The following is a 20,046-nucleotide window of genomic DNA, read 5'->3' on the forward strand; positions in this document are numbered from 1 at the left end:
GACAAACACTACACACACCACACTCCAAAAATACACATACACACATAACCTCTCATGTACTCACTAAGTTTTTTCTCGATGTCTCTGAGCTCCTTCTCTTGCTGTTGGAGCTCCTGCTGCGTCAGTTTCATCTTAGGACTCTGCAGATACTCCACATGGTAGTCGTAATCAGCCTTGACCTTCAATGCATTTTGTACTGCTACAGAGTACTGCTGCAGCAACTCTATACACACACACACACTTTAGTCAGTTCTGCTATAGTTCTGTTTATCTAAACATATTAAAACTTTGTACACGGAGAGTAAGCACTCTTCTCTTTTTTGATGTTGTGATGGTGCACTTGCATCAGGGCTGTTTTGACAGCTGGTACCTGATCATAAACTGAACTGATTAGCCTTCATTCCATTTTAGAATGGCATGTAGCTATACACGATCAAAGCGTGACATTCAATGTGTGAGAAAAATCACACTTAGCTAGTGAGGTTTTAGACATCTTTAAGTGGATTGACTGTATTTACTGCTGAATTTGTTAAACTGACTCCTTACCTTGCATGAACTTTGGCAGACAGCCAAGGTAAGGTGAGAAATTAGCCTAAATAAAACATTTCCATGTTGTTTTGGTAAAAATATGTTTGTTTTCTTAAAATGAAAACATCAAAGCATATTATTGGCAGAAAAACAACCAAAACCAGATTTTTTTTTTTCATCCTTCTTGTTTTTTTCACCCAAAACTGTTAAATTGTATGTAAAGATAATAAGAACAGTTAAGTCCAGTCCTGTAAGATATCCTTACAACCACATCTCAGTGGGATTCTCCTGGTAAAAGTACATTTTGTCAGACCATCTCTGCTCAATGATAGGATATATTTCGTGTCCCTAATTTTTCCAATATGCAATGTATGCTAAGGAGAAATTATATTAAAATATGCAATTTCAGAAACTACAAATTATTCATTTCTCACTTCCCAGGTGTTTTCTGTGTCTATAAATTTCTAGACGTTTGCAGGGCAACCAGCATGAAGTTACCACTAGCTTGTTCAGTTACAACAAGCTGTGATGTATTGTGAGCCACACAGGGCAGTTAACTACAGAATTCTTGAATATCATGATAACAGTATGACTGATGTCACAGTGCATGCTTTTCATGTGTGATATGCTTGGGGGTTGCCATTGTTGAGGGCAAATCTGAGAGTCAACAAGGACTACTGCAATGCACTCCTGAAGTAAAATACTACGAGGGCAAGTTTTGAAATATGGGACACATGGCAGTCTGGGTAAACCCTTTACATGATAAAATGTTGCCTTTTTTTTTTTACTGACACAGAGTTGCCAGTTTATTAAGTACTCAACAGATGCTAATACTAATAAACTGGCAGCTTAGTATATATATGAGATTGAAACAAAAGGGTTCATATACACTATTTACTACTTAATAAAATGCCAGTGAAAATTTATAAAAAGCAACTCAACAATGGTACAGGCAGTGAGCTCAGGTTACTGTCTGTGTTGAGTTTTCCGTATTCTTCCCTTGTACATGTGGGTGTCATCTGGGTTCTCTGGTTACCTCCAAACTCCCAAAAATTTGTAGGTGGATAGGCTATGCTAAATTCCCCCTAGGTGTGAATGAATGTGAGAATGTACGGGTCCTATAACCAAGGTGTATTCCCGCCTCGTGTTCAGTGTATCTGGGATAGGCTCCGAATTCACTGCCAGGATAAAGTGGTTACTGAAGAATGATGAATAAACATTTCACCATGTGAAAGGTTTTCCAACACCACCATATTTTTGGGCATACACACATAAATAGGACTGAAATACAGCACTGCAATAAAAAATGCAAGATGTTGGGTAATCATACACATTCAGAAACAATAAGCTTGAATTGAGAAACACACTTGACAGACCTCAGCCAATACTGAGGCCACAAAGGGAAGAATGTGATGCTGATTAAAAAAAAAAAAGTTTCAACTAAGGAACTGAGTAATTCTAAACTGGTTTCTTCAAAAACAGAGTAACCACAGGGAGGAGGCAGGTGAGAAAATGACACAAAACAAGAGCAAGCCAGTGACTAAACAAGAGAGACATTCGAGCAGTTAGTGTTACCCTTCTGCTTGCAGATGGTGTAATAATCTTGAGGCAGTGGCGCTCCAAACACATGTCCTCTCAACTTCTCTATTGGTGGAGCCTTGTTTTGTAAACCACCAAACTTCCCGTTGCTACGGATACGCTCCCCTTGCCGTGTCAGCAGAGTAGGGCACTGCACCTTACTCTGGACAACCTGTCAATCAGACACACACACACTCTCTTGCTTAAAAAATACTGCATTTATATGTGCGTTTTAACCTGTGTTAGTAACAGAATCATCTTATTTGGGTAACTATGTGGAAAGTAACTGTGGTAAATAGTTAAACTGGGTAGGGCCATTGATGTGGACTTCAACAGGGCCATGATTTTCTTTTTACTATACTTTACATATTTTTTTATTTCCACAGTGTTTTACACATAGAAATAATAATAATGGTAAAAATAATAGCAATAATAAGAGCTGATTGCCTTCAATGGGAACCTAGCAAAAACATGCATTTTCAATTTCACTTATTTTTTAGCTAAAAACAAATTGTCAGAATACAAATAAAATTTGGATTAGAAATTAAGGCTATTTATTTAAGGCTACTTAATTAACTTGAATTCTGAGCAAAGTGTAGACCCTGGCAAGTGAGGGGAAAGGAAATGAGTATGTCTCAGTGCTCACAGAACTTCAAGGTACGCTCACACATACAGCGATTTTATCACCGGAAGTCGCCAGTTGCTGTACTGTGAAGTTGCCAGTAGGTGTTCCTACAACTGGTTGCCACTTTTGACAACAAACCAGTTTTCTTGCTGCTAAAATTAAACATTCTGGAGGGAGAGCGTTTGTATATAAAATTCACCAGTGTATATATGTATCATGTCATACGAGATGAAGGAGAAGCAGTGTGTGATCTTTGCCATTGCGGCCATCTATCTGCGGCGAAAAAGCAAACACCAGTTATCTTAGCTTATGGCCTTAGCGCATTTAAAGCCATGGATTACATACACGCTGCTGTCTTCACTCTCATTGGTTTTCACTGCACCAAGTCGCTCCAAATTTGTGTAAAGTTAAAATTTTCTCAAATTTGTAGCATCTCTGGACACGCCCACATCTAGTCGCCAACAGTTGCTGTCGCTCATGTCGCCGGAAGTTGCTAGCTCTCGTTGAAAATTGCGGTTGCTGTACGTTGCTGTATGTGTGAACGTACCTTTCATGCTCTCATGCACGACCATTTCTCTGGACACTCATTTCACTGCTCCAGGCTTGAGAATACCTTAATGTGCATGCAATTTTTAATGACCATGCCCGCTGATACTGCTCTGTGTGCTCAGGTCGGCCATGCTTGTGCTCTATATTAAAGATTCCCTCTATTAAATTATCAGTTATTTGTTTGCACACTCATTATTTTATTTTATTTATTTTGATATGTTCACATAAATTAATATGACTTAAAGCCATAGGATGCTTTTTGTATAGGCTAGGCATGCTATCAGCCTACTGCAATGGTGAGAACACAGGACCTCTGCCCCTCAAAGTGCTTTCAAGCAGTGCAGCTCAATTGCTGCACTTCTAGAACAATCTCAACTATGTTAAGTATTATCATTATTGTATTACTGAAGGATATTACATCAGGTAACATTTTTTAAAATTCAATTACAGTCCCCTCCAAAAGTATTGAAATGGCAAAGCCAATTCTTTTGTTTTTGCTATACATTGACGATATTTGGGTTTGAGATGAAAAGATGAATATGAGACGATAGATCAGGATTTCAGCTTTCATTTCCTGATATTTATATCCAGATGTGTTAAACAATTTAGAAAATGGCACCCTGGGTAGCAGACCACCCAATTTTTGTGGGCAAAAGTGTAGGAACAGATAGTCAAAGTAAATTAGTAAAGTAAGTAAAAGTTTATAAGTAAATAACACTGAATGTTTGGTTGCATATCCCTTGCTTGCAATAACTGCATAAAGCTGGTGATCCACGGACATCATCAAACTGTTGCATTCGTCTTTTGTGATGCTTTTCAGGCTTGTTCTGCAGCTTCTTTCAGCTGTTGTTTGTTTTGGAGGGTTTCTCCCTTCAGTCTCCTCTTCAGGAGGTAAAATACATGCTCAGTTGAGTTAAGGTCTGATGTTTGACTTGGCCAGTCTAAAACCTTCCACTTTATTCCCCCGATGAAGTCCTTTGTTGTGTCGGCAGTGTGTTTTGGGTCGTTGTCTTGCTGCATGGTGAAGTTTCTCCCAATTAGATTGAATGCATTTCTCTGTAAATTGGCAGACATAATATTTCTGTAGACTTCTGAATTCATTCTGTTGCTACCATCATGAATTACATCATCAATAAAGATGCAATAGCAATAAGTTCCAGAAGCAGCCATGGAAGCCCAAGCCATGACACTACCTCCACCGTGCTTGACCGACGAGCTTGTATGTTTTGGATCATGAGCAGGTCCCTTCTTTCTCTTTACAAATTCCAATCTGGCCTTCCGATTCTAACTTCTGAGGAATGGTTTGCATCTTGTGGTATGGCCTCTACATTTCTGCTCTCAAAGCCTTCTTCGAACGGTGGATTGTGATACCTTTACCCCTGACCTCTGGAGGTTGTTGGTCATGCCACTGACTGTTGTTTTCTGTTTTTTCTTCACAGCTTCCATAATGCTTCTGCAATCAACTGCTGTTGTTTTCCTTGGCCGACTTGTTCATTGTCTGGTTGTTAGTACATCAGTGCTTTATTTCTTTTTCAGGACATTCCAAATTGTTCTATTGCTATGCCCAATGCTTGTGCAATTGCTCTGACTGATTTTCTCTCTTTTCTCAGTATCAAAATGGCTTGCTTTTCTCCCATATATAGCACTCTGGTCTTCATGTTGGTTTATCCTTTTTAACAACAAATGCAGTCTTGACAGGAGAAACCCAGGGTGCAAACCAAGATTAGACATTCAGAGCTAATATACAATCGATCTAACAGGGCACACCTGGGCAACAAGAAACACCTGTCAGTCACATGTCCCAGTATTTTTAATGAGAAATGGGCAGGTTCAAACAAAAGATGCCATGTTCTAAGTTGTTTAACACATATAGATGTAAACTATGATTTACAAAAAATGTATGATATTTCTTTTAACCAGCAGAAAAAGAGTTTTAACTCTTACTGGGGTCTGTTACTGTGGTAACTCATTTAAACGTCACCGGGCACAGGCCTATGCGCATTCAATACAATTTTGATAATATTAGCTCCGAATGATTTTGTTCCCGCTCCAGTATCAAAGCAGGTTCTCATCAGGTTAAAAATGGCCATACTTTAATTATTTTATTAAGTAAAATGTGTATCTTGTTGTTGTGTGACATTTAAGGACAGAAATCTTCCTCCCACACACACACACACACACACACACACACACACACACACACACACACATGTTTGTATGCACAAAAATATATACTTACCCCCTTGCGGTAATGGTTAGCGGAATCCAAATCGTCCACTAATATGGTGTCTCCAAGAAGAATCGAGAAGACTGTTCAAACAAACAAATCGTTACCACAATCATACAATACCTCTGTCTCCCTCTCTCTCTCTCTCACACACACACACACACACACACACACACGCACACACACACATTTACTATTATGAAATCACATACTATTTTGAAATCATTGTGATCCCTGGTGGAGCCTAAAAGGCAGTTTATTCAATGATTATCATGCACACACACACATGGGGATTACCTTTTTGTTACGATTGTATTTATTACCTCTGTCAGAAGACAGAAAAGGTAGTGTGGCAAAGAATGTAGTATTTAAAAAAAAAAAAAAAGTTTTCTACATACATACATACATGTAACTGTGAATCCCTGTAAATGCCAAACATATAAGCATCTGTAACTACTGAAATCTAATTCCCAAAGAGTGGCACACACACACAATTCTAAATTTACAGACAAAGAACACTATTGTGTGTTAGTGCAGAATCCAGACTCCAGGGGTAATACTTATATACATGCAGCATTTTCTAGTTACAAAGTTATCCTTGCACTCCCCAGAACACAATTACCCCCAGCCATAGAAGCAAATGATGGCAGCCCCCACACTGGTGCTGTCATCTGGAAACAATCTGGGAGGGGAAGTGAGTCTACTCACACAGCAGAACATCATGCTGCATAACATTACACAACAGAAAGGGCAACTGTTATAAAAACCCAACACAGTGGGAATACTACAGCTACTAACCCATTCAAACCCACACCACCCTAGATGACTCAAACTGGAATTAATGACTCAGCTCTAACTTAGATCTGTCCATCATTTATGGCTTTGAGTAGGCTAAAGAAGCCTAGTCACGTGTGTGGCATGTTGCTCTGAGAACTCACCCATGTTGCAGCTTTCTGCATGCTCAGGAAAAATGAGCAGATCTCTGACAAACACAGGGTTTCCTAACGGACGGAACAAACTTTGACCATTCCTGATGTGGGGCAATGGCCTAACACAAAAACACACATGCACATAAAATCAGTGACAAATAACATGAGGAAAAACCAAGAGTACTATCTAACTATCTAAATCTCAAGGGACTTGTATGATGGATGCTCCATATGATCTAAGCCTACTAATAAACACTTTTTTTTTTTTAGAAGTGTTGTTTTTTTTAACAAAGAAAAACATTTAAATGTTGATAGAATCAAGTTTTCTGTAAGGAGATGTATTTAACATTTACAGAAGGAGACGTTGTCTAACATTTACTTGAGTGTCAGCATTTTTTTTTTAACAGTAAGGTCAAAAGGGCAAAATTTCCAGTTTCTCTTTAAAATAAAAATCCGTGGGGTTTTTGTTTCATCAAAAAAAAAAAAAAAAAAAAGTTGTCATAATATAATTGATAACAGGAACTAACTCTTGGAGACATTCCACAACATTAAATGCAACTACACAACTATAACTATAAATGTGTAGTTCTTTAATAACTTGAGAAGTATAATTGTTAACACATTGCTGTGGTTTGAGAGGAATAACACACTTCAAGACATGCTACTATAAAAATATAATCAACTTCTTAGTTGTAACAGGGGATTGTTGTAGATCCCCAAAATTAGTCTGTGACAGGGAAATTGGGCGTGTAACATGTACTTGGCTTTACCCCTAAATTAGGATTACTACAGAACTCCATACCCTATGCACAAGTTAACAAAAGATTATATGAATACATCTTCAACATGCACTGCAAGGCTGAAAGGATGTGGACCCCTTCTAAATAGAGGGTTTGGCAAAATAGATGTTTCATTGTTAATAGGAGCATAATCTCAACCATACAGACATGCAGTCTCCATAGACAGACACTGGCAGTACAATGTGCGTTATTGAAGAATTGTCATAGGATGCCAGCTTGCCAAGTCAGTTCATCAAATTTCTACTGCTAGAGCATGCCAACTGTATGTCCTGTTACTGTGAAGTTGAAAGGTCTAGCAAAAAGGAGGACCACATCACCACCACTTTGTGTGCATGTCTCAAAGTGTTTAATTCTCTTTAGATCGCAGCAATGTATTAAAGAGCAACACATCCTACTTTTTTTCTCTTTATAGTTGCATTTACTTTTATGGAATGTGTAAGAAACATGTTAGTTCCTGTTTGTTGTCATTTACATTATAGCAACCTTAAACTGTTCTCCTTACAGAAAGCTTCACCATAATAACAATTATACATTTTTGATATAATTATACAATTTGAATTACAGCACTGTATAAAAGTTTATTTTTTAAAATTAAGCTTAAATTATATAAATATCTCCCACACGCATCTCTGTGAATGTATTAATACTGTGATTTCCTGTGATTTCCCTTTCAGCCAAACTATAAAAGACTGCCGTAGAAAAATTAATTACCTTCTGAGCAACTAGATTTGAGAATGCAGCAGTGCTGTGGTACAGTATAATTCTACAGCGATGCTCAGTTTTGTTTAACAAACAAATGGATTTGATTTTCATCATCAAAATACTTCTAGCATCAAAATACTTTTAACCTTCTGGTTTAAATCTCAGTATTTTCCTTGTATTATGTAATGAATCGAGCACAACCTGATGCTAGGGATAAATTCACAGTGATAAATTCAAATATTTACAATATATTTTTGTGAATCCATTTATTTCTGTAAAGCTGCTTTGTGACAATGTCCATTGTTAAAAGCGCTATACAAATAAAATTGAATTGAATTGAATGCTCAGTTATAAGAAAATATTAAATGTTTTAGGTGATGTGATGCTTTAGATTTCGTATCATAGGAAATGTGCATATTTTTGTGTGGTATTTACTTTATCGTGTATTGGGATAAGTGATGTTATACTGTTATTACAGATTTTCATGTTATGCTACACTATCACACTGTTACATAGTCACACACAATGTACATTTATTGCATGTCTAGCTTATGACTGGTGTGTAATGTACCAACAAATCTGAATAACTGAGTGCTGAGTGTTTCACTTCACTCGTGTTCTTCTACTGCTAGCTGCCTTTATTCACTGTTGGAATTTATTTAGCGACAAAGTACCCGATGGACATACACTGACCATTACATACACAGATATTGTGGAGGTACCTGCTATTTGGTTTCCAGAAAATTGTCTCTAGGGGCATGACTTGTTGCCGTCCTTGCGTTTCATCATAGATTTTTTTTGCTGCAGCTGTTGTCACGGTAACCACACAGTCCATGTCACCAAGAAGATGCCAGGAAATGACCTTTGCTGCATCATCATCCTTCACCAGTGCCAGGTGTGCTATCTATAAATCAAAACAAATAGTTCTAATTCATTTCTACCTCTCAGGTAGCAACGTTAACAACTTAATTATAGATGGTCATGAGTGAACCACCCCATCACACAAAGCATTTTTCATTCAAGTCTTCAAAAAACTGATTTGAATACACACAGACACACACACCTTTCCTAGGACATCTTGGCTGCCTCTGAATGGATCAGGCATGGTACATTTTCGACGGGGCAGATTCTGTAGCCTCTCCAAATCTGCAGTCATCTGCGCAACTAAACCCTCAATTGACGTCACCTAAACACGAGCACACACAAAGACAATGTGCTTCCAGCTCAGAATGTGTTTAATGTGGTAACCCAAGTCATTTTGAAGCTTAAGAAACATAATGGAATCCCTGTTCTGTCTTTAGAAAGCATCAGTCTTTCTCTAAATCCTGCCACATTTTCTATTCAAGAAAAAAGGGCTCATGTTTAATATTTAGGAAAAGACAAGGGAGGTGTTTTTTAGAAAGAGAATATGATTTGTGATTCAGTACCATTAATTACGCTGCATGAATGTAAAATATTAAACTAAATTGATGTTAATTTGGGATCTTCTGATGATAGAGTTAATGCTTTTCAGTTTTTGGAGTCAGGTCATACACATTTGAATAACAATTAAACAGCTTAACAGATAACACATCTTCTTCTGAACTGCATTAAACTTTAAAACAAAAGAAATAACAGAACTTATATTCTTCATGAACATATATTCCTAACTAGACTAACTGTCTTGAATAATTTCCCATATTGGGGAATACAAAGATATTTTTACGCTTGTGTAAATAAAGAATGAGAAATCTCATGTTTACGCACATCAGTTAATTTTGAAATATCTATGCCAGTTTTCCTGATCTCCACTTTCAGCTGAGACTCTTTGCTAGATGCATCTTGCACTTGACCTAAAAATAAACAAACAAATTGAGAATAGTTCAGGACACTGGGACTACTCCACAAACAATACAAAAAACAATGAACACGAACACACAATTTAGTGCATACCCGTGAGTTCAGATGTGAGTTGTTTGTTTGTCTCCAAAATTTCTTTGTAGACTTCAATAGATCGAGACAGCTGGTCTTTCTTCTTACTCATAGCAGCCATAACTTTCTGGTTCTCTGCATCTAAAATACACAAAAGCTTATAGTTGCATTTATGCCACCAATATGCACATATTTACATAAATACAAATAAATGGTTAATTAGTTCTTTTCCCATAAAATGAAAAAAAAAAAAATTGCACATGATCCTTTTATAATTATTATTATATAATTATTACATTCTATCTTTTATTTTACCCAGCCTGTATAAGTAAATGCTGATTTAATTTCATCTGGAATAAAACTGCTTGTTCTTGTTCCACTTGAGTAATTGGTAAAATAGCCTAAATGATCATCTATGACAATAAGGTTTGCTTGTGGCCATCATAAAATTATAATTATTCTCTCCATTTTTTATCAGCTTAGTGAGAGCCCAAGATACTTTGCATTTCCAGTCTTGAATTAGAGGTTAACATGACAACTGCTCTCACACTGAGCAACCAGGTGTATAAATACAGGCATGATATTTATAGTGAATAATCCATAAAACCTGAGATACAGTTTCAAAACATTCATTCATTTTACTTAAAAAAAAAAAAAAACTACCCCAAAGACTTAAAAAAATGTAAGCTAATATTTCAATAAATGTGGGGTTTTGACTCTGCACACTGACCGTTGTAGAACCTGAAGGGCAAATTAAAAGGAGGGATGATGGCCTTAGATTTAGGGCCTTCAAGCACTGGACGGAACTGGAGAACGTACACGGCTCCATCGGTCCCTGGACTATTCTCCATAAGTGCTAAGTCCTACACACACACACACACACAAACACCCTTAGTTTGACAAAGATAAATTAATGATAATTTGTACGTAACAATTACACTGTCCTGATACATTTATTTAAATCCTTTTCCTAAAAATCCACCCTGAATGACTGCAGTGTTTCTAATTACTATGTAAAAGCCAATGGTGTCCAAAATTTATTCTATAATGAAATTCTGACTTGGCTATTTTTGTTCTTCATTGACATGTTGGTCTGTTTTCACTTTGTCTTTATTGGTTTCCTACAATACCCAAAATGACATTCGACTACCTGCTGATAGTGGCGCCAGAGCCCTTGCTTCAGCTCTACCTAGTCTCTAGTCTGTCCAGCTCTCTCTCCTCCTCATCTGTACACTCTGCTCAAACAGTTATCATACTAGATATTTCATAGATCGCTAAATAGCGGAGCAGAGTTTGTTGCTGATCATGCCGCCTAACTCAGCACAACTGCTTCACACAGCTGCTCTGCATTCTGGAACTTGGAGTCCAACTTTTGTTATCTTTCCCAAGTCTATGTTGAATTTCTCAGTAATATGATATTGAATGCTGCTGACATATGGTGAGTGATGAAAGAAGCTCCTGCTCTTTTGTTTTTCTGAGCTAACAGCGAAACCTGAGAGGTGTCCCTTATGTTTGAGATCATTAAAAATTTCTCCCCTAATAACATGTATTGTAACTGTGCCAACAATTACTTCTAACACTACTTCTAATTTATATATGTATATATGAAAAAAATTAATACAGCCTGAACCAACAAATTAGCACCAGACTCTCTAAGCTCTTTACTAATATTTCAACAAATATAATGTGCCTCAGGCTGGACATTTCCTTTTAAGGCAACCATGAAGTGGGTTCCAATATATTAGCAGAGTCCTAGAAATTTGCTGAATTTCAGCACTAATCAAAGTAACAAAGTTAATAAATTACACCAACACCCACACCCACACACTCACAGTGATAAGAGTCTCTCCATTAATAAGATCGTATTTTAGACTCTTGGCCTTGTTCTCAAACATAGGAAGATCTTCTGCATCATCACCATCAGCAGTTGTCACAGTCAGAATCACCTTTCCATTAATCCCCATACCAGCTGGGTTATTGTGCTCATCCTACACACACACACACACACAAAACAGTCATCAGTTTTCAATAAACACTTCTGTTGACAAAATTTGTCTGCTGCTGCCAAGATGAAGCTCTACTTAGTTACATAAATATTTTTATATCATGATTAGAGATGGTGGTCTGGGGGGAAAAACTGTCAGATATCACTGTAGTTGAATTCTAGAAAATAGACAAAAATTATGAAAAGTAGGGTTTTGACAAAAATTCAAATTTTCTGTCAACAATATACTTTACGAACTACTTTAATATAACAATATACTTTAAGAATTACCTTAAATAAACAAATATATCTTACCAAATGTGCCAATCTTTTTATTTGGGCTACTTTCACACCTTGACTTTCTGGTTGCTAAGGCCATATTGTGTTTAACAAATGCAGTGTTACATACAGTCAGTCTACCTAGAAGTCTTGAAAACCTTGCTAGTTAAGCATGATTTTCTCATTCATTGAATGTCAGGCTTTGATCAAGTTCCTGGATAGCTACATGGCATAGCAAACAAACATAAGCCAAATCAAGCCAGTCTCTGATCAGATTACAAGCTGTCAAAATACAACATCAACACAGTGAAAAGTTTTTATAGTCTGTGATCACAGCATACAACGTTTAAATGTTTCAATGACTTCAAAAAAGTGATTTTTACAGACACTCAGGTGGATGATACTGATAATCAAAGTGATAATGCATTTCTAATAGTAAACATCTAATTTTATTAAATGTGTCACTAATGTTGTTTTCCATAAATAGATTAGGTAATAAATGTAGAGGTAGGCGGGGCATGTTTCAGAGGATTCAGAATTGAATATTAAATGCAAATGTCTCCCTTCCTTTGGGGGCAAAAAGACTATAAAATTCTATAACTTTACTTCTGGTTGAGATTTGTGCATCATTAGTGGCACACACGTAACAGAGGCAGTGATCTGCAATGTGGAACAAACAACAGAAACACTGGGGCCAGTTCTTGAAAGTACCCAGTTTCTCTATCGGACCCGAACTGCTCATAATAATGTGGAAAACAATGAAGCAAGTAAGAGAATTAGGCATAGAGACACTAATTAATTAATCACAATGATATGTATTTAAAAATTGACACTTTCAGGTCAGAATGATTTTAATTTTGATTTTTAAGGGAGGTGTACTGGAGGTGTTAAAACCTTTTATTAATTAATCTCAAGCAACTCACCATAATCTTCAAGGATAGCATTTCAAGAAGAGTTCGATCGGCTAGAGTGCTGCTGTTGGAGACCACAGGAGTTGAATTGGGAGTGTCTGGGACGAGTTTCACTGGTTTATTCGCAACAATGTTCAGAGCAATCTGATATGGCAGAGAAAAAATTCCATCCATTACTCTTGCAGTGCCATGTGTGTCACAAAATGTACTGATATAAGACAATAAACACAAGAAATGCACACAATATACACACAACACAAATTAGGTCAAAGAACAGCAATAAATATAAATATATATATATATATATATATATATATATATATATATATATATATATATATATATACATATATATATATATATACACACAACTTCATGTTGAGACAAAAACACACTTACTGGACACACTCATACACACTTACAATTTTAATGCAAGATAATCTGTCTAATTTTAAATGATTGGATCCTAAAAGCTACAATGACTTACAAAAACAACAATTAGGGCTATGAATGTATATAATTTGTATGTACGGTAAATATGACCACGTGCCATGTGCATTTTGGATATTATCCTGGGGAGAGCGGGTATCCAATAATGATTATGCATGTACAATATGACAGTGGCTCACCTGACTGCTCCAGAGGGACTTGCTTTTTTCTACAGCAAAAAAAAACTGCACCATGTACTTTCCCACTCTGACAGGAATCTCTTTATCTCTGTGAGAGAATGGATAATAAAATAATTTTCATTTACAAAGAACAAACCAAACAAAATCCAAGTCGAAACATCAAAAATAAGGCCATCCGTTCTTAAAAATAACAAAATTAGTTGGTGATATCTCATAATAAATAAATAAAAGCATTGTGGGATGCTTTTTAAAACTAGAAAAAAAAAAGACTATCTAGTGTCTTGTAGGCTGCACTAATACACTTCGTACTAAATCTGGAATATTGGTTTCTTTAATAGTGGAACTTGTTACCTGAAGTAAAAGTGGTCATCATTTTCCTTGTCCTTGGGTTTACTACATTTAAGTGCCATTGCCTGAAATCATCAATGCACTTCAGATGTAAATCATTATTTGCGACTACAGTAGCAATGCAGTTCATAAGTCTTTGTTTGTGTAACTCACCTCAGGTGGAGGGCGGGATCCTGAAGCCACGCCTTGCCACAGCAGCATGGACAGACTGGATGGACTCACATTCTTCACAGGTCCACCCTCTTCAGAGAGTACAGTTACTTTGAACACTGCACATGCAGAAAGCCAACAGTTAGTTCAACTTAGAATGTGCATTTTAAATACTTAACACAACAATATCTTCACAATATCAATATCATCTGCAGAGAATACACACCAGGGAATGTATCTCCTGCTCTTAAGATGGCTTCACTGTCGTATTCTACACTAAGCCTAACAGGGTTGTTGGGATCAGGCATCACACACAGCTTCACAACTGGGCCAGAAATAGTATTGCTTCTACTAAAGGATCCTCGGAACTCCAGCTCATGCTCTCCTCTGCAGATAGAGAATTAAAAAAAAGTGTGTATAAGTATAGTGGTTAATTAGGTAGGATGGTCATAATTGCTTTGTGAAAGTAAAGGAAACAGCTATAAATGATGCTGGTTTCTGCTCACATTGTCGCTGTTATGGTCTCCAGTATAAAGCTGGCCTTTCCTTCTGTATTCACAGGCTGGGACATCACCGATGATTTAATCTATAGCACCCAAACACACACCAACAGATACTTAGTTGTAGGATATACTGAAGTTTGATTAGCCAAAAATGACCATTTTGGTTAAAAGAATAAAAATGCTGAACAATTTTATTTAAAAAAAAAAAAGCTCTGTTTTGATCTTTTGAATTAAATACCAGAATTATTCAAAATATACAATTCTAAGTCATGTCAACTATAAGTAAGGAATAAAACATGACAGAGCATGCTGTTATAGGAAAATAATCAATTTTGGGTTATAACAGACTCCATCACATCATCTCGTCGTTGATTATTTTCTTATAGCAGCACTAAAGTATTATATTCCTCTTATACCACAGCAATTTGGCAGAAATTACAATGATTTAAAATTACAGAATGATGTCACACGTTTTATTTATTTATAGTTATGTTTAATGTTGTGTTTCATCTCTTGAAATTAATACGCCAAAAAAAAAATGCAGTTTATGGTACTGAGAAAACACAAAGCATAAAGCCCTCTGATCTGAAGACTTTCCCGTGGCAGAAAACTTACATGCTTATTGAAGTTGTTATTATTCTAGAAATGATAACATTAGAATGAGGACAGTAATATAAACCTTGCTGCTAGAACTACTATCCAGTTTTCAGCCAGAAGAAAAAAAAAAAGCTTTTCACCAAGAACATTTATTTCAATGCATCAATATTTAGAAGATACCTTAAGCTGTGGTGACAGAGTTTTCATTGCTATGACAACACGCTGATCTGGAACAGGATTTCCCCACTCATCACATAACTGTAGCACGAATGGAGTGTTCAATCCTTGTCCATTTACAACATGTAAGGGCTAAAGTCAGACAAACACACACAGAAAATTAATGTAAGTGCAAAAGTGTAATTTACACTGTGCTTAATTTTACTGTAATTATGACTGTGAAATCATTAATATTTTAACACAAACTTTTAATGAGATTTACAACAACTGAAAATCTGAATTAAAAAAAACCTGAAGTGAAGTGAATTACTCATGGTGACAGCTTGTTAGCATTTTACTCTCCAAAACAGCTAGTTCATATCTCATCACACTACAATCTGACCACTAATCGTTTACATTGCAATGTTCGCAGCCTGAGAATCTTCACAAACTGGACTCATAGAATAAAATCTATCACACACAAGTACAGGCAATTACAAACAGTGTGGAGAAGTTCACCATAATATGTTCCAACAGGATCATTTTCTAAAAAATACTTTTTGCTAAACTTCAGTAGGTTCATCCTTAGCATCAATTAACAGTCATTAAAGTCATCAAAAGTCAAGGACTTTTTTATTATTTTTTTTTTTTACACTGTCTGTATGTGCTTCAAGATAAATTGAATGAGAAAGTGCGGGAGGAAGGCAAGATATTTTATAGCTTTACTGACATTTCTTTGAGAGCATATGTATGTGCTATTTACCAGTTCTGGAGCGTCCAGCAGAGTGATTTTTGCCGGTGGTCCAGCAGTGACTTTTACTCTGACAAACTCCTCAAAATTCTGGTACTTAAAACACAACTCCCTTGGACCAGGTAAGCCTTCGACAAAGCGGACGCCAGTCACCACCATTGTCCCTGTACTGGTCTACACACAGACACATGCAGACACCCACAGACAAATGTAAAATAAGCTTAACATACACAGTGATCTAGGAGTTCCTGGATGAGTCCAAAAGTAAAAAAAGCATACTGCTGCCAGGCTTAATTTTTCTCCTTCAACATTATGGTCTTATTACAAAAAATAATGCCTTAAAAACTATAATGTTTTTTTGTTGTAATTGTTTAAAAAAAAAAAAACAATCTGGTTATTACAAGAAAGCAACATATAGTCAGATATATTTTTACAAGGTATTATGTGCAGTTAGCCATTACCAGATTTTTAGTTTTCATTAGGAATCACAGATCCTCAACAGAACTGATCAAATTCTTTCTGCTGGACACAAGTTACTGCTAGAGTTAAATAAGTTTATAAAAATCCTCAGTATTGCATATATTAAACAGATTCTCAACTCTTTTATTCTAACAACATTTTTTTTTATTGTGGCAGCAATAAGATTCCTGAAGAATGGATATTGCATTGTTTATGTCTGTCTACCTGCCAGTCGAAATTCAGGGCTGATTCATCAAGGTTATCTGCAGACACACTGACTGCCTTCATGCTCTCAGCACTTAGAGCATCTGTCTTATTGCCATACTGATCAATCACCTCAACATCTACAAAAGAAGAGAAAACTAAAGTTAAATAACTAAAGCTGATTACTTTGGGACAGGGAGGTGAATTCTGCCTATGGTGAAACATCGTTTTTACTAATGATTATTTTGATTATAAAGTTTAATTATAATACAAGCATGTAACAATTGTTAGTTTTAATATGGCTTTGGAAAGCAAAATCCATTAATTATTTAAACCATTATCCCAAATAACATAAGACCAAATAGAACAGGGGTGTCAAACTCAGGCCACATTATACTCAGACCAATGACATGTGGGCAGGACCAAAAGAAAAAAAATCTGTTTCATAGACCAATAACACAATAACAACCTCTTAAATGTGTTCATTTATCTGCAGTGATCTGAACGGTACACTGCACAACCAGACTGAACATATATTAAAACAGCTGAATCTTGGAGAGAAATGGTCACGGCACCTTTTCTTTTTAATTTACTAATGAAGAATTTGGTCAATATTTTGTAAACACATTTTGCCAACAACCCTGCTTTTATTACTCTATTTTGCCCCCTAGTGGAATAACAGAGACTACTCTTCCCCCCCCCAAAACTTTCACTTCAATTATGGTACACAAGACAATTTTAATTTAGAACACTGGACACTAAATTTACTTAGGGGCTGGATTAGAAACTTTCCTGGTCCTGGCCCACAGGTCATATGTTTGACACCCCGAAAATAGAACAGCTAGGGATCACTGGATAAAATGAGCCTATTATACTCCTGAGATTTGCAAGTATTTGTGTTTGGCAGTCTGGGAAAACCTGTCAGATGTTGCAGTCCTGAATTCTAGTAAACCGCCAAAAACACTCTATAAGATACATTAACATCTCTAATAAACTCTATATCTCTAAGGTAGATGCTCCTTTGGCTTGCTACCCACTCAGGATTTTTTAAAAGCAGGTTAAGATTATTCCAACTACATATTCTAAGATAATATAGAGACAGAGTTATTGAGGATTCTTACTGTAGTTTATAACGTAGATATAATGATTTCTAATATCAATAAGTACTATTTGTTTTTTATTTATATATTACTATTAAACATATAATGGCTTTTTACCTGGCCAGACTTTTGAATAGCCTGTATACTATGAATAAAGGCTGCTATAAAGATATTTTCACCTCTGGGGGCACCACAAATTTCAACCACAACCACCGTTAGGCCATTTTAAAGAGAGATCTCTCGTTTTTAGATCATCATATAATAGAAAAAAATCAAAATTTCACCACATGAAGGTTTTATTTGTCACACATTATATAAGTGATAAGAAGTTAAATAAGTGATCCATTTAATACTAAAAATGCTTAAAAAGAAAAATAATATCCAAGGCTAAACAATGAGCACCAGTATACTCAACAATTATGACATTTTTGTATTATAATTAGTGTATAAATACTTATAAATATTTATTTGGGTGACTAGTTAGGAGAGATCTTACAAATATTTCCAGACAGAGTTTCTCCCATCCTGACAGTTGTCTCACTGAGAGTGACCCTCAAGCGGTCAGGCTCATCCGGTCGTGGGCTATAAAACACAAAACACATACACACAAAATTTGCTTTCAGAAATAACCTGCATCTGTATGAATTGTGTAGAACATAAACATAAACATAAAAAGGAGCTTGAAGCTACGGGAAAAAATGATTTGATTTCAGTTTGCATGTGGATGTTATTAGTCTTACACTATAGTAAAGGATGTGTCAACCGTGTGCTGATCCTGAAATGACACCTGATAAAATTGTTCTCCATGTGCTTTTGTGGGGACACACACACATGGTAGTCTTCCCTTTGCCAATTCTGCAGCTTTAATATCTGCAGCCCAGTTCACCTAAAACACACATGCGTATCCGTTAACTCGTTTTATCACTTTTACAGCTCTTTTACATACGTGGACAGAAAAGTGAAGAAACACACAAACATCTACCTTTATGTTATGGGCAAGTCTCTGTGTTAAAGCCACCTGCCTGCCCCCCTCATCATAAAGTCTAAAGCGCAGACTCCCGAGTGTGTCACCTGCCGTCCAGTTAATACGCTCCTTATTCTGAAGCACCATGACATCATCCGAATCATCCTCTTGTCTGTAGATCTCTATACGGAAGACGCGGGTGCTTGGCAAGATACGAACTGTTCTCTCCACACAAGCCACAGCCTTCTGATTCTATGCACATATACACAGATAAATGAAGGGATATCTGCAGAGATTTCAGTAACTTCAGAACTAACCAAATATATAGACAACCACAAGCTGCCATTTCATAACCTACAGAATTTTCTAGAGCACATATTATTTGCTTATATAGGTGGAAAACAGTTTGAAAACAAGTTATTCAACAAATTTCCTCATATTTTTTGATAAGGAAAATAAGGGTATCAAAATTCACCATTTCAAGTTGGGGCACTGGTACAGTCACACCAATTCAAAACAGCATATATTGGGCAAATGTGGGGCTAGGGTATAATAACTTAATCAGTATAAGTGTCAAATTTCACCCTGGCAAGTTTCCCTATTATGAGCTTATCTATCTCACTTATTTAGATCTGCATCATACACAATATAAAAACCACAATGCAAACAATGCAAATATGACTTTTAAAATCACTGAAGACTGCAATGGCTATGTACAGTTGTTAAAAAAAAAAATGTCTTACAGGAATGCCAAATTTTGCAGTGAGGATACGCTCTGTTGTGACGTTCTTCAGTTGTATTGGTTTTGCTAGCAGCAAACCAGAACCAGTATTACTGCAGTCAACAGTGTCAGCTGGCAAATCAGAGGCTCCGAATAACTACACACACACACACACACACACAAAATACAAATCTCCAAAATTTAGGATTTAAGGATTTTACATAGACTGTAGCTACACATCAGAGACATAAAAACATTACTGTGCATAAATTAATAAGTTAACAAAAGAATAAAATATAATAAGGTAATATTTTATTTATAAGCTAATAAATAAAAGCTAATCTTTGCTGAAGGTATAGATAATATTTACCTTCTTTGGTTTATGTGCTACAAACACACAGCATAATGCTACTACTAAAAGTCTCTGTCTATCACAGGAAA

The 20,046-nt window shown here is 36.2% G+C and overlaps 1 protein-coding gene across 1 annotated transcript in view; it reads right to left on the reverse strand.

Annotated features, from left to right (window-relative positions):
• smchd1 (structural maintenance of chromosomes flexible hinge domain containing 1) overlaps nt 1–20,046 on the reverse strand; it is a 43,081-nt gene that overhangs the window by 2,811 nt on the left and 20,224 nt on the right. The window contains exons 25-47 of the mRNA XM_026936632.3: nt 19,628–19,762; nt 18,903–19,136; nt 18,661–18,806; nt 18,417–18,502; nt 16,842–16,960; nt 16,170–16,331; nt 15,431–15,559; nt 14,657–14,736; nt 14,377–14,537; nt 14,154–14,269; nt 14,004–14,065; nt 13,653–13,740; nt 13,036–13,167; nt 11,682–11,837; nt 10,580–10,712; nt 9,871–9,990; nt 9,685–9,770; nt 9,002–9,124; nt 8,661–8,842; nt 6,446–6,555; nt 5,520–5,590; nt 2,104–2,278; nt 65–223 (exon numbers count right to left, since the gene is read on the reverse strand). Of these exons, the coding sequence (XP_026792433.2) occupies nt 65–223; nt 2,104–2,278; nt 5,520–5,590; nt 6,446–6,555; nt 8,661–8,842; nt 9,002–9,124; nt 9,685–9,770; nt 9,871–9,990; nt 10,580–10,712; nt 11,682–11,837; nt 13,036–13,167; nt 13,653–13,740; nt 14,004–14,065; nt 14,154–14,269; nt 14,377–14,537; nt 14,657–14,736; nt 15,431–15,559; nt 16,170–16,331; nt 16,842–16,960; nt 18,417–18,502; nt 18,661–18,806; nt 18,903–19,136; nt 19,628–19,762 (2,965 nt within the window). The remainder of the gene's footprint in view (nt 1–64; nt 224–2,103; nt 2,279–5,519; nt 5,591–6,445; nt 6,556–8,660; nt 8,843–9,001; nt 9,125–9,684; nt 9,771–9,870; nt 9,991–10,579; nt 10,713–11,681; nt 11,838–13,035; nt 13,168–13,652; nt 13,741–14,003; nt 14,066–14,153; nt 14,270–14,376; nt 14,538–14,656; nt 14,737–15,430; nt 15,560–16,169; nt 16,332–16,841; nt 16,961–18,416; nt 18,503–18,660; nt 18,807–18,902; nt 19,137–19,627; nt 19,763–20,046) is intronic.

Source organism: Pangasianodon hypophthalmus, chromosome 4 (genome assembly GCF_027358585.1).
Source record: "Pangasianodon hypophthalmus isolate fPanHyp1 chromosome 4, fPanHyp1.pri, whole genome shotgun sequence".
NCBI lineage: Eukaryota > Metazoa > Chordata > Actinopteri > Siluriformes > Pangasiidae > Pangasianodon > Pangasianodon hypophthalmus.